Source organism: Sturnus vulgaris, chromosome 6 (genome assembly GCF_052056855.1).
Source record: "Sturnus vulgaris isolate bStuVul1 chromosome 6, bStuVul1.hap1, whole genome shotgun sequence".
Classification (NCBI taxonomy): domain Eukaryota; kingdom Metazoa; phylum Chordata; class Aves; order Passeriformes; family Sturnidae; genus Sturnus; species Sturnus vulgaris.
In genome coordinates, this window is record NC_142248.1 from 15662812 (window position 1) to 15678499 (window position 15688).

Consider the following 15688-nt stretch of genomic DNA (forward strand, 5'->3'; position numbering starts at 1 on the left):
TATTCTCCAGCTTTGATTAATCTGGTTGTAACCCCACCCCAGCTCCAAGTGCTGTTTCTGTTTTGTCCCTTAAGATGTGTGAGAGAGAGCTCACTCTGCAGCTTCAGTTCACTCATGACACTGTACATGAGGGAAGGCCCTAGACTGGACATACTACTTCTCTTCCTCCCTGGGCTCTTCCCCCACCCCAAGTGCCCTCTTAAATCACTACTTTTCTGTTTTAAACAACAAGGCTGAACAGGTGAAATTTTAAATAATGATTGAGGATTTTTTTTATTCATTTAAGTTTCAATATCATTACAGAAAATGTTATGGTACAGAGTTGTTTAACATTAGTTTTATTTCTTTGCTCATTTAATTTCCACACGAATGCTGGTAACACTAATATCTGTACAAGATCAGTCTTTGATTTTTTTAGTTTTTAGTTCTGTACATTTTTAAATGTATTGGTTAAAAAGGCTGTCAGCACTTAAGGAAGCAATTTTTTTGTTTGTTGAAATAAAAGGTATCCAGTTACTGCCCAAGAGTACTGAGCTGGGTGGCTGCTGGGACAAGAGACATCCCTGAATGCGCGGCGAGGTGAGAAAACCTCGGGGCTTCATTGGGTTCCCAGTGCAGCCACTCTGCTTTTGGCACTGTGCACATCAACACGAGATACAAGATAAAGAACAAGCAGAAGCTCTCTGTGAAGCGGTTATGAAGCATACTAATAAGGGAAATCCAAGTGTTGTCTACGCTAGTATAAATAAGCAGACAGCCTTGTTTTAAGAGCGTAAGTAGTTGTATCTTAAAGATGAGAAAAAACACAAGTTCTGCAGGCACCTACTGCTGTCTACTAAAAGCTACCGCTATTAGAACTAGCATTGAACACACAAAGCAATTGCAAGAAAAGGAAAAAGTTGCTTTGATATAATCAGAATAAATTTCTTTGTTAAGATTTGTTTTAAAGTTTTTTTTTTAAAAGGTATTTATTTAAATTCCATTTGAAATATATTTCAAGATGTTGACTATACTGATCAACTTTTATCCAAATCGGAAAAACTAGCTGTGCCGTTGCATATTACAGGATACAGTCAATGATATGTGGACATGCATCAAAGCTTCGTTCTTGCTGGTGACATCATAGCCTTCCAATGACCATGACATCCACCACCTCCCCCTTGTGAAGCTCCACATACTGCTCTGTCTTTGGAGGTAGCATCAACAGTCCATTGGCACTGCGCATACTCATCAGACGACTGCTCATCTGATTCCCTACAGGAGAGAGGCAGAACAATTTCAGTTGGGTCTTCAGTTAGTTCCAAATGCTGCAACACAGTGCAACAAACAAAAGCTGTTATGATTAAAATGTTTATGTGGCTGACTTATTCATGGAGCTGTGATCTTGCTGTTCCAAGGTGGATGGAAACAGAGAACTCTGTGGAGATTAAGGCAGCCTCTCATTGCACTGGCTCTCAAAACTCTCACTCTCTTTGCTGATTGATTTCCTATCCAGCCTCCCACATTATTTGTACCATGTATCTTATCCTAGCAAATTGCTAATCCTATCAAAATTACTTTATTTTTTAATTTGTACACCTATTCCAGTTGTACAAACACTAAAATCTGCACAGTCTAGAATGTTTTTAATATCCTGCCCTAGAATAAATTTGGTTAACTTTACTCTCTGAATAGAATAATTTAGTTTGGAAAAAAACCTCCAAGATCATTAAGTCCAACCTTTGAGAGAACACCACCATTTCAACTAAACCCTAGCACTAAGTGCCATGTCCAGTTGTTTCTTTAAGTTGTCCAGTGATGGTGACTCCACCACTTCCCTTGGCAGCCTGTTCCAATGTTCAAAAGCCCCTTCAAGAGAAAATTCTTCCACATGTCCAACCTGAGCCTCCACTAGTGAAGCTTGAGGCCATTTTCTCTTGTCTTGTCACTTGCCACCTGGGAGAAGAGACCAACCCCCACCTGGCTACAGCCTCCTTTCAGGTGGTTATAGGGAGAAATAAGATCTCCCGTGATTCTCCTTTTCTCCAGGCTAAACACCCCCAGCTCCCTCAGCCACTCCTCATAGAACTTAATCTCCAAACCCCTCACCAGGTTCACTGCCCTTCTCTGGATATTCTCCAGCACCTCAATGCCTTTCTTGTACTGAGGGGCCCAGAACTGAAATAATTTTCTCTTTGGAGACTCATATACAGTACTTTTTGTTGAACAATTTGGATGTAGCAAAAAGACAATTAGTTATTTAAGGACCTAAATCTCTTGCAAAAGTGTCACAGTCAGCTTTCTAGCAGTACATAGCTAAACCAGTATTCAAATCTAGTGTTTACCTCAACTGCAGCTGAGTATCCAGAAGTATTCCTAGGTGGCAAACATGACTAAATAAATCCTTAGTCTGCTTTAAGAGAATGTCTAGAGCCTCTGCTATCTTTTCTACTTTTCCAGTTCAGCTAAAATCACATTTGTTTTATTTGTATTGCTCCTACCTCTGCTTCAACTCATGTTTATTTAGTACATGTGCAACAGCAAAATGAAGCAAATGTGCCTGGCTGCAAGTAAGCTTAGTGGATGTTTATAAAAAGGAATGTGTGCACATATGCAAGCATACATGTGTAGTATGTGTGTGTGTGTGTGTGTGTGTGTGTGTGTGTGTGTGTGTGTGTGTATTAAGGCAGGTTATTCAAATAAAGGATGTTTTAATGGTTAAATTGACAAGCCATATCAGCACTGAATTTTGTACTAATGGATGTGTATGCATGTGCACAAGTGTGTCAGCAAATCAGTCTGCATAAAGAAGGTTCTATGAAAAAAACATGTGCACACTCTTGGTTGTTCCCAGACACATCTGTAGGAAGGCAAGGCTGTGTGTGAGTGTCTGTCAGCCTGTGTGACTGGCACTGACCTGTACTCTGTGCCCAAGGTAGTGGTTCTTGGTGATGCCAAGTCAGAATGCACCGATGATATTCTGGGCGGGGGTCCAATTTTACATCACATGATAACTGTAGGATTAAAAAAGAAAGGATGAACGTGTCATGCATTCACTTTGCACTAAGATAATGGAATAATCTGCTCAATTGTTTTTCCTTAAAAATGGTCTTTTCAAAATCTCGTGGTTTTTTTGTCAGATGGTGTCTAGTGCAAGATTAAAAGCTGGAGAAGGCAGAGACTGCAGTATTTAAGGAAATATAACTGTGATATTACAATATCGAAATGTCTGTAGGAGTCTACAAGCATTAAATGGAATATTCCAAAGCTGTTCCTTTACTGAGAGTTTACAGACAGTATTTCTCTAGAAAAAAGCCTAGTCTCTTTGGATTACATTGCATAAAGATAAAAAAGTTATTTGCATTCAAAATCCTGCTAGCTCTGACAAAAGGAAAATGGCCAATCCTTGAAATGAAAAGACATACAGGGGATGGCTCATAATGGAAAATACATGCAAAAGTGAAGGTCACTGCAAATTGCTCTCTCTTTTAGAATATTTTAGCTGTGAGATGAAATCTGGATGCTTGAGGAAGGGCAAAAGAGAGACATGGGATAAGCTGTAAGAGAAAAGTGCATAGCCAAGAGCACTAAGAAAACTACAAAAGGTGATGTATTCCTTGGTACTTTATTTGAATCAAAAACAGAAGGAGATGACATTATAATAATATGCCTTGCATCTATATTAAATAGAGTTACACTATCCATGACTTATTAGAAAAGTGAGAGAGTTTAAGGAATTTATATTGCTTAGGGTGGGGGTCATGTGGGTTTCTTATATGAACAGCTCAACCAAAAGGCTTTAAAGTTTGTATTTTCTATTGCTAATATAGAACTATCCAACTCTAGAAATTCGCAGATCATTCTGCATTTTTTACCATAGCCTAAAACAAATGTCTTTTTTAAACAGGAGAGAGTCCTTCCTGCCTGACTGGCAAATGGCTGCCTCTGCATCTGTATATCTTGCTCCATTAGATGGCCATCTAACTCTAAAAAATTATAGGACTGAATATCACCATTAACAGAGACTGAGAATGTGCCTCTATTTGTGTGAACATCCTCCCAATGCCAGAACTAGTTTAAGGCTCAGATTCCACAAAAACAACAGTCTTTTGTGCCTAAAGAGCTGTGCTTTATCATCTTGAGAGAATTTTTAAATAGAGGACAAGCTTCTTACCCTGGCTTTGATGATGGTGGGCCGAGGATCCAGGATACCCTGCATTTTCCTCAGTGCAGGAACAACAAAGAGATTGCAGGTGACGACAGCTGACACAGGATTGCCTGTAGGACAAAGAACAGTTGGTGGTGATGCCCTCTTGGTTTATCCTGAAATGCTGAAAAGGAACTCATGTTTTTATAGCAATTTCACTCTACAGAGCTTTCTATGCTATGTACTGCATAGAGTACAGAGTGCAGTGGCGTGTGGCAAGGGGCATGTGGCAGGTACACCTGTTGAAAGCTACACTCTGGCTGATGTGTGCTGAGGCCCTGCTCTGACCACAATTGCTCCATGTTCCTCAGGCCCCACCATTTGCCTCTGTTCTTCTGCTACCTTTGTCCTATGCCTACATTTGTCTGCACTGGAGCAGTTAATTGTTATTGCACAGTTATTGGCTCTGCTCTCACAAGGCTCTTTATTCGTGACTAATGGTTCCCAGACACCAAAGGAAAAATAACTTTCAATTCCCTATCAGAGTAGCAAAGTGCTTTAGGACAAATTCTGAGGAGAATCCTACTGATTTATATTTTTTCTCTTGACTCACGAAGAGAGGTGTATGACCAGCTGTCAAACACCACTGTCTTACATATCTGGACTTCCCTAGACAACAGTTTTAAAATAAATACTATGATCAGATGGATGCTCCACTGATCTCTCCCCTGTAAGAAAATGTACTGCAGCAACTAAAGCAAGACAGGGTAGAAGCACATCTGAAAACCACCAGCTTATCAAGAACAGGATTCCTTATGCAGTCAAAATTCATGGAAAGTCAGAGCAATAAAAATAAAATAAATTCCTCCTCATTTAGAAGGACACAAATCCATAAGGAAATGTTTATGCTGAAGGAGTGCTTTCCCAGGGCACACAGCCGGCAGCAGTGCAGCCATGCTGCCCTCTTTTGGTTTCACAGCATGAGCACGACAAATAAAGATATTCTGTGACATGTTCCTTGGCACTCCCTCATTTTTGTCTCCATTTGCAGTATGTCAGAGTGGATGCACTGACTTACACCCACAGGATATTTATGGTGAAGGTGCAGGGAGCTGTAGGAAAAAAAAACCCTATGAAAAAGTCAGGAAACTGTTGGATGGAAGAAATCATAAGACCTGTACCAGAAAATTCTGAGGACAGGGACAAAAAAGAACTCTTTATCACATCCCTGTAAGCCCATCTCTTCTGGAAATTTCTGAGAAAATCTTACAGGTGCCTTCCCTAGGGGTCAACACCACGCATAGGTGCTGTGAAGTGTCACTATTCTGTTTCATGTCTGTCATCTGTGTACAGCAACAAAAGTAATCCACAAAGCATCTTACCTGGGAGCGCAAAGATTATTTTTCTTACGCCATCAATATCCAGAGTTGCAAAAGTTGTTGGCAGGCTATGGAAAAAGAAAGTTATTTAATATCTGCATTAGAATTTGACTGAACATTACTGTATTATTTAAAACTTTTGGAAAAGAAAAGAAAACAAAACAGGACATCGCTCTCTCAGCAATTCATTAGCACCTGCTGCTTATTCCATACTGGCGGTATAATCCTCTTTTTGTGGTGAGAGAATAACTTTTCTTGATATTCAACTCTAAAGTTTTAAGTACACAAATTTGAGGAGAGGAAAATATCTAAAAGGAAATGAACTAGTAATCAAAAATCTAAATCTTGTCTTCATGCTAGAAGCCAATTAACAATGAAGTAATACTGGAATTATGCAATTGCAGAACTCTGTTTTTCATATAAGGGTTTCCATTTTTCCGTAACATTGGTGACTTTAATTCTCTTGCTCCAGTCTCTACAGCAGTGCTGACAAGGGAGCAGAATTTCTGAGCAGCAAATGCTAGCTGGTCTGCAGATGAACAAATTCAGATACACGGGCAGAGCTGCAGCCAGGTGACACCCTGGTCTATCAATGAAGAACTCTCTCTGCCTTTCAGAGCTGCTCAGTGATCTTTGGTGACTTGCTGTGAGGGCTATTACTGTTACACAAATAGGACAGTAATGTGACAGCTCAAGAATGTCAAAGAAAAGGGACTCATCCATGAAAAAAGAATTGTATGTTAATATAATCCTTTCAAACATTAGAAAATATATCTTATAGGAGCAATAATTAGGATTGTTTTCTTGGTTTTATCTTGAGCTGACCACTACCACCGGGTCAGCAGATGATAGTTTACAACTTTGGAGGTTTGCTGCACTTTGATCATTATCACTTAGTTTTGTATCTATTAAGAGTCATCAATATCCTATTCTACCAGGGGAAGTTAGTATTTGACGTTCCTGTTTTAAAATGCCTCTAACATGATGTGAACTATGTGCCAGACCTCCAACTGTTATAACCAGTACATAAACCAATGGACAAAAAATTGATTTGCTAATTCATATTTACTGGAAACTCTGAATTCTCATATCATATTTCAAAACCATCACTGGTAGAATTTTCCAGTACTTCCTTCTGTCAGTGCAGCCAGACAAGATAACCTTACATGAGCACAGCAACTTTCAGACCAAGTGGAGGGATGGTAAATCCCAGGCACCACCCTGCACTCATGAAGCACATCAAATACAGGCATACAACAAATTCTGACTTCACTCTTGGAACTTACTCAAGGGATTTTTTCCCAATATAATAAGCATAATCAACAATCTTTTAAGAAGCAGTTAATAAAACCCAAGGTACAATATTTGCTATTGCACTACAGCTAATGAAAAAGAGAGTGCTTACATTCTCAGTAAGAACAGATGAGTAAATGTTTTGGTAGCAATAAGAAATACCTTTCTTGTGGCATAAAATGAAAAGGGACATTTAGGGAAAAAAACATTTCTTGAAGTTTTTTCCAGCTAGTTATTAAAAGTTTATTGCTGCAGGTCTACAGAGGACTCAGCAGAAGAAAAAAAATATGTTTGCTTACAAGTAAGCCAGAACCAGAATTTAATACTCTGAATTCTCTAAATTGAGTTATCCATTCTTGTCAGCAGCAGAGACTGGAGTGCAGATTCTGCTTCTGGGACTTCCCTACATCAGTTGTAGCAGTATGACAGAAGCAGTGAGCAATTTCCATGCCTGTGCTACCTCCACCATAGGAAGAAACCAGCTTTTAGCTCACTCATTCCTTTTGTAGAAGGGAGGTGGTGGTGGAAGCAGCACAAGCACCAAGCCCACACGTAGTTCTTTACCAGACTGTATGTAGAGACAGTAAAAGTATTTGTCTGTTTTCACAGCAAACACCCACTTGCAGCTCTGCTCTGTGACAACAGTTCTGGGCTAGAGGGAATCATTCTGCAAAGCTGTGTTTGATCTTGTGTAGCTGGACCACTCTGACCCAGCCTGCAAACAAACAGCCCTCCACAGGGAGTGAGGCAGAGGTGCAGACATCTTTCTGCTCTTGTACTGTGAAGAAAAGGGAACTCTGTTTTCAGCATGTGTGATTTTCATTCTCTCTCTCTACAGAGCACACTTCCAGACTCACTGATGAGCAGTGCCACAGCACAGAAAAGCAATGCTGAAACAGTTTTCTGAGGAAAACTAAACACAAAAGGGACTATGCTTACTTTAAAATTGCTATGCTCAATATGCCAATTAGACAAAGCTTTGTAAATTAGCTGTTATTCCACCTCTCTCAAGGAACTGCTTGTAGAAATATAATTTATGCAAATTTTGAAGTGAAATACTCTTTAAGCAAACTGTCCATTTAATGTCCTTGTATTTCCTGGTTATTTCATGGTAATGTCAGTGTGAGCTCTGTGATCACACGAAAGGCTGTGGCAATGTTTATACCATGCTTGTTTCCCACCAGTCCCCAAACCTGATTTGCAACAGTTATCAGAGAAATATCTCCTACTGATAAAAAATAATCTCTCTGTTCCAGTTAATTTCACCCATAAAGATAATGACTAATCTGAAGAGCACTGATTTTGCTGCTTTTCCCACATATATCTATCCTGTGGTTTATAATATATCTGGAGAAGTGAAATCTACTGAAGCACTTCACTAGGATATTTGGCCCAATGTAGCCTCCATCTAGGCTGCATAAAGATTTCTTACCCAGGTTTCATAAAAACTCTGCCAAAGTGAATCTGTGCGTGAAGATCAATATCCAGCACCTGTTTAAGATAGTCCTGTTTAATTAAAAAAAAAAAAAGTTAAGCAACATCAAAGTGGCTTTACTTCATTTAAGCATTCAAAGCAATTAATTAATATCAAGTGAAGATGAAAATTTGCATGTCCTGAAAGTGCTACAGCCCAGTGGGGAATTTTCAGTATTTGAAAGAAAGTGTTTTGGAAAAGAAGAAGTAAAGAACAGATTCATTTAGGTGCCAAACCTGACTCCATGAGGACATATATTTCCTTAAAATTCATCTGCAGCATCAGTATCTTAGAGCACCCCACAAATACCTACTACTAAAACATTCTCTATGTCAAAGATGGAAAAAAACCTTTACGATTCAAAGTTAAGACTTTAAATGATCAAGTTATTTAAATTTTGCCGTGGAAGCTATCTAGCCATAGATTTAGAGATCTCCTACTACTTTTGAAATCAACACTGTATTGTAGAAATCACAGTTTTCTAGGATACTGTCATTATTGTAATTTCTTGGGTCTGATGGTCTAATTCACAGGGGTTGGGTTGAACATTCCTTAGAAAGAAAAAACAGTGGGTGGCTTGTGAATGAGTTCAAGTTAAATGATTTTGGATAAACATGATTGATCCAGTTATTAAAACAAATGGAATTACTTGTTTAATCCTTATTGACAATTGCTGTGCCTAAAGATGTAGTACCCTATTTGTTGTGTTTAGTGAGGCTAAAGACATGGGCCATAACAGTCATCTGTGAAGACACTTTGAAAGCAGTAAATCTGAAACTCCCTGGAAGTTAGCCCTTTTTGTTGTGTGCATGTGTGTGTTCAAATACTTGGAAAGCAGCAACTAATTTCAGCCAGGCATTAACTCTCGATTATTAATTGCATAAACCCCTCTTTTACTTTCTGTTTACTATTTGGATGTTCCCAGCTATTTCATTAAAACTGTAGAAAGCTCAGTATCAGAGGGCAGACCATCAGTGGAATGCAGAGCCTACTGACTTTAGGCTGCTGCCTCCAATTCAGGCTGGGGAGAAAGGATCTGAATGTCCGTCCTAATGTCTGTAAGACCATTCAGCAGTCCAGCCACATCTTAGTGTTACCATGTCTGCACTGTGTTGCCACATGCCCAATTTAAAGACCAGTACTTGTCCTTGATTATTTTTCTAGGCATGCTGAAGACAATGGGAGTAATTGAAAGTTATTTGCATTGGTTTAATTAATTATCGATTTTCATTATATCCAATAGTATGATTTCTACTCAGAAAAGTAAACAAAACCAGCACTCATGTTTCCCACCTCCTAATGACTGGCTTTAGTATCTGTTAGTTATAAAAGATGTTTATTTTACCTGCCAAACTCACAGATTCAGCCTGGGATCAAAAAGTAATTTGAGTTTTCCTTCGCATAAGTCATGATAAATAAATGTCCTGCAGGTTCATCTATGCCCCACCAGCATCTGTGTATCCCTATTTTCTTTGATGGTTTTGGCACAGGGATAATCAACAGGAACTCAATCAACAATTCTGTTAATGATTCAAAAGGCAAATATATCAGCTCACTGGGTCTCATATGTATTGTCTGTAGGACTATCAGGTGCAAAATGTGATAAAACTATTTTTGTAACAGATAGACCTTTAGTACATTCAGGAAACAGAAGTGCTAAGTATAAAAATGCTATTTATATACTCAGGTTGCTTTTCAAAGTACTTTCAAAGTATCTTGATTCCATCTACATTCTACCTGCTCTAAAAAGAAAAAGAAGTCTGTTGTCTTCATGTGCTATTAAGGCAGAACCTTCCTCATCTACATAGATCATTCCTTAAATAAAAACACATTTGTAAATCACTCATATCAAGAATGAAAAGCTTCTCTGTTGTACTATGTCAGCTATAGTGCAGAAACAAGAACAAAGGGAATGAACTTTGAAGACTATTTTCCTAAGCAATTCACATGTAAATGTTCCAATAAAAGTAAGGTCCCTTTTTAATAAACATTAATACAAAGGTGGTAGCTTGGATGACAGACTCTGGTTTGAAATTCTTACATATATTGTAGGAAGTCAAAGTTAAATTTTGCATACCTTTTCCCCCATAGATACACCTCCTGATGTAATGATCACATCAGCACGGCTGATACCCTCATTCAGTGCATTCAGTAAATCATCTGGGCTACAGGAAAGAACAGGCAAGCAGATTAGTGGCATGGAATTATTATGAGTTGTAATATAAGTCTGTGTGCACACATACAGATGCATATACAAACGTGTTTTAAGAGAAATACAAGCTCTTTTCCTTCTTAAGATTCCACACTGTTCAATTCAAGTCAAGAACTGCAATCTCATTAAGTGAATGCCACTCTGTTTGGCACCTTTCTGTCTAAGAACAGAAACAAGAACAGTGGGATACTTTAGACTGGGACTGAAGAATGCTAATATAAGTGTCTGAGTATGCAATTGGCACAGTAGGTGTAATACAAATTGTGATTTAGATGAACTGACAGGAATATATAAAGGCACCTGACACATGAAAATTACTGACCACCAAGCAGGCTGCAGTACTACCTGTCTAGTTTATTTGATATATGCAAAAATGGGGGCGAGGCTTCACTTCAAACTTTGATCAGTGAAGAGTGGGAGTAAATCCTTTGTTTCTCTTCTCTCTTAGAGGGCTCTACAGCAAAGCCACCTGTACATATCCACTTCACCTTGCAAAAACACAATCCATCCTGTTAAAAGGCCTATTCACCTTCATGAGAAACAGTGTAATGGGAGCTATGATATTCTTCCATACAAGGAGTATAACTGTGAAGGATATTGGTGTCCTAATTCTTTTCTTTCTATTTGAGATCTAAACTGGAAACTTTGAAGTGAACATTAGATATTTAAGAGCAGTACTGATGCTAATACAGAGCTTCAAGGCACGCAGTGGAGAAACTCAGTAATACAACTCACACAGGTCCAAAGGAATCAAAACCAATTTCCAATATATTAATTTCATAATTTGCCTTTAACATTTGTGAACTAACCAGAAGCTGACCCCTTGCTACGGCTGGTTGTATGTATTGTTTCTTCAAAAGTGCGTTTTCACTTCCATGATCCTGAAAGCTTTTCATGGAAGGTTGTTCCTACTTAGAATGCCATTGAAAGAGTGGGAAATAATGCTAGTGACTGTATGATGACCTGGAATGCAGCACCTCAGGTAAATACCACACCACAGCTATAAAATGCCATTGTGGGCGGTGAATGCAGGCTGAAAATGGCATGAGGGATATCCTTCAGGAGCTTTAGCTGTATTTCATCTGAAGGTAGAACTACAGCAGTAATTTTGGAGTGAGTTGAAAACACAAAAGTTAGGAATATTATGAAAGTTCTAGTTGACCTTTCAGAGACTAGCAGAAACTGTGTGTTTCCAAATGTCTCAGGAAAAAAAAATCTTTCCTCTGAGCATCCTTTCTTTGCCAATGGTTCAGTGCAATATAAGCAGCAGTTAGCATGATGTGGTGCTGTGTGCACTACAATTTATGTGACACAAGAATGACTGCACTCCCTCACTGAGTAAATAGCTCAGTGCATGCAACCTTGCACATGCTTCATCTCACCAGAGAGCCCTCCGGTGTCCTCTACCCTGGTTATGCCTTACAGGCAGAAAGACTCGAGACTCTTTCTCCACAATGTCCAGTGAAACACCATGTTCTTTGGCATCACAGTGTAGTCATCCTGCACAACTTTATTACCTGTGTTGGGTTACACCCCTCTCTAGGGTCACATTGCTTTGTAAGAGGTAGTCAACAGGATAACAGCAGAAAGAAGGGCAGATTGCAATCAATAAGACAGAATTATACACTACCCCCTTTTTAAAGGAAATAGTGGCTGCAGGATTGTGCCATGCCATCATGACTATTGTTCAGGGTACTGGGTATCTTGGATACTCTTAATGACCTATAAAGAATGCCTAAACTGTTTTCTTTGGGACAAAATAAATGGGCTCAAGCAAAATAATCTCCTTTGTTCTTTAGGAAACGGAGACATTTTATCAGCTGCCCCATCTGAAATCTTAGGATCATTTTCTCCAAAAGCCAGCACAAGTCTTCACTAGTCATCGAAGGAAAGTAGAAAGAAGCAAGTCTGCTGCTGGCTACTTCTTCAAAACCAATTGTCTCGTATTGATTGTCTAAGTAGTATCTGCATGTAATAAGATACTGTTTAAGATTATTATAGAGTTTGTAATAGGAAAAGTCTCTCAAGATCTAAGTATTCCTTAATCCTTGCCAATGAGGCTGCTTGGAATGCAGCAAGGAATAAATATTCATTACATAGGTCAATACTGGCATTCCTGAGGCTCAAACATATGCCACTAACATCAGCCTATGACTGCTCTCAGTACATTTTTCTCATTAGGTTGTGATGGAGCTGAGGACCTTATCTGGAGCTTGCTCCAGGCTGTTTCATTTTATCTTGTTTAATTATTTAAAAGTTATTCATAGGTAGCAAGACTACCTGTCTGGGGACATGCTAATTCTGGATAATGAAGCAGGCTTGCTTTAGTTGTGGTTTGAGAATAATGGAAGGAACAGTAAAAAGCAAACAAGTATATATTTAACTGTTGTTAAAGTTAAATAGAATGGAAGTGCAGCTACTTACATATGGAATATATATATGTGTGTTTGTATACATATTAAATCACTTAACAAAGGAAAAAATCAATAAACCCTCCCTTCCCCTCCAAATAAGCCTAAACTCAAACCAGGTGAGGACTCAATTCACATATTTCCTTATGAGAGCAGCATACCACTGGACTAGTTCATCATTCAGGTATTTGTATTTTGTCATGTAAAAAGCTGAATATTACTGGATTTGGTCCCTTTTTAGAATTTCCAGCAGAATGAACTGTATAATATAGGGTTTTTTTACCATTTAAAAATTATTTTCTTTACAATATGAATAGTGCAAGGCATTAAAAAATTCTACCACTAAAACTTATCCAGCCAATAGCACTGCATGTCATCTTTAACACAGTTACAAAATGAGTTTAATTCTTCCTAAAGGATAGATGTGATAGAAATTTTGTTGCAATAAACTGAAATATTATGTTGGTTTTGGTTTTTATTCTGAAAAAAATGAGACAAAGTTCCCTCCCTTGCTATTGCAGAAAATGTATCTTTTTGACATTTTTGGCAGACTTCTTTGTGTCACAGGTCTGCCTAACTTTATGTTGTACTTAATGTTGGTAGTTCCATGACTCTGCAATTAGCACCAAACACTCCTTAGAGGAGTCACCTGTTGCAATATTCAATCAACACTCTAGTGAACATCTCCCTTGTCTTTAGTGAATTTAATGCAGAGAGTTACTACTCAAATTGCATATTAACACTGAGTTGATATAATCAGATAACAAGATACTACTTCTTGTTTCATTTGTTGTGTACAGTGAGCAGTTGCTCCTTTAGAATGAAAAAGGAAATAAAAGGAAAGGGAATAAATAATGAAAATTATTAAATTCTGAAGGAATAGACAAGATAACTCTGGCATCTGAGCATAGCATGACAGGATTGTTTTAAAAGGCAGGTCACAAACCGCCATGAAGCTAAGAAATAACACTCACTGTCTGAGCAGGTACAAATCAGAAGCTATATTCTGAAGCAGGGCAGGATAATACCAGATTAGCTAGATTAATGGTCTAATTTACTACAATAAATACTTTAAAATATCTTATCAAAGTGCTATTCTTGGATTTTTTTTCTTCATGGACAGAATTGTAACAGGTGCTCAAATATAATGGGGAATATCTTAATCAATGTAAAGTAGATTTTGATGGAAAGTCTCATTTCCCGATGGCAAAATTACTCTGTTTCATTTGGTGATTTTCAAAGTTAGAGTGACATTGTGCACAAAAATGGGAGTGTGCTTTTCTAATATGCTGCAACTTTTTAAAAAATTTGTACTCAGATATGTTTCAGATGACATCCGATTATCTTTTGTTAATACCTTGAAGAGAATTTGTTATTTAAGGACTGCATAGTTTATGAAACTATTCATATACATAAATAAGGAACAAATCCAAACCTTCTTCCAACACCTGGAGCAGGTTGTCTCTGCACAAGCATGATGTGTATTGTACATACATTTTTGAAGCTGCATAGTGATTGCATAAATAGTGCATACATTTTTAAGTATATCTTTATATTCTCTGCTAATTTTGTCAGTCTGGTAAACAGAGTATCTACTCCACTATCTCAGTGTCCTGACCCTTCTTGTTCAGTTTTATGGAACATAATGGGCAGTACAATTTGGAAATTAGTTGGAGGATAACTGTTGTATAATGGCAGCAGCAAGCATCCAGTAAGAAGATGTGTGACATTGCAGCTGACACCTGCTTTCGTTGATTTGAAGAGAGGACCTGCAGGAACACCTTCTGGATTCATGAAAAATTCTGGTTATCAAAGTTAGTTTGTGGAAAACTTATTAAACACTTGAGCTGTCAAGTGAGCTGTCTTTGAACTGAAAAGATATACAAGAAAGCTTAAGAGCTTGATCAAGAAAATGATGCAAGCCTCATTAAAATAGACATCAGGCATGTAAATATTCTCTTTTTCACTCTCAAAAGAAATAGCTACATGATAGTCAAGACCAAAGAATTCTCTGTGTTTTAAGTGCCAGTTTGAAGTACCCTAAATTACAGTGTAATTTTCTCTTTCACATAGAAATCAACACATGTTAATTCACTTTTGTTGATCCTATTGTTGTGCTTCACTGTCATTAATTATCAATCTTTCAGCCTTTTCTTAGCAGCAGCAGTTTTATACATGCAATTAAACTGCTCAGTTTTATAATTTAATATAGAAAACAAATACCAGCAAATGTTAAAAAAATCACTTCCACTCTGCAGTAAAATGGGTGATCCCAGTTTAAATTGAACTGGAACCTTTAGTTAGGACCGACTCATCAAAGCCATTGTCACAGTACAGAATCCGTAGTTCATTACTGATTCCCAGGACCATTTCCACCACATTCTTTGCCACAGGAGTCTCGTTCATTCAATGTGACCTCATTACCTGACAGTCACTTCCAGTCCTTGCTGTTCATTGCCATATACAGCTGTTACCATTGGGTGACAACAGAAACACTTGTGGTTGTATTTCCCTGTGCAGCAGCCTGGGCTTTTATAAACCCAGGTCTTCTGGTAACCTGTATTTGCAAAATGTGTGCATGCACCATCACAGTCAGCAACTTAAACCTGTGTGCTTTACAGGGATACTGGACACAGACACAGAAAGACACACATGCACCATAATGCACCAGATGCATGCACAAGTGTCTATTGTGAGTTCAAAAGCAGAGCTGGCCAACCTTTCTTGCCTACTGTTTTATTCTATTTGAAAGTATCTCAAGTATTTCAGTTACATATTCTTCACAAATTCTGA

At 38.2% G+C, this 15688-nt stretch overlaps 1 protein-coding gene across 45 annotated transcripts in view; it reads right to left on the reverse strand.

The window, feature by feature from the left end:
* Window positions 1–247: 247 nt before the first annotated feature.
* The window catches only part of GPHN (gephyrin), a 272981-nt gene continuing 257540 nt past the window's right edge, over window positions 248–15688 (reverse strand). For all 45 annotated transcript variants that reach the window (XM_014869451.2, XM_088167164.1, XM_088167166.1 and 42 more), the window contains 6 exons: window positions 10350–10437; window positions 8231–8304; window positions 5509–5573; window positions 4154–4257; window positions 2897–2993; window positions 248–1254 (listed from right to left, as the gene is read on the reverse strand). In XM_014869451.2, the coding sequence (XP_014724937.1) occupies window positions 1121–1254; window positions 2897–2993; window positions 4154–4257; window positions 5509–5573; window positions 8231–8304; window positions 10350–10437 (562 nt within the window). In that variant the 3' untranslated portion in view covers window positions 248–1120. The remainder of the gene's footprint in view (window positions 1255–2896; window positions 2994–4153; window positions 4258–5508; window positions 5574–8230; window positions 8305–10349; window positions 10438–15688) is intronic.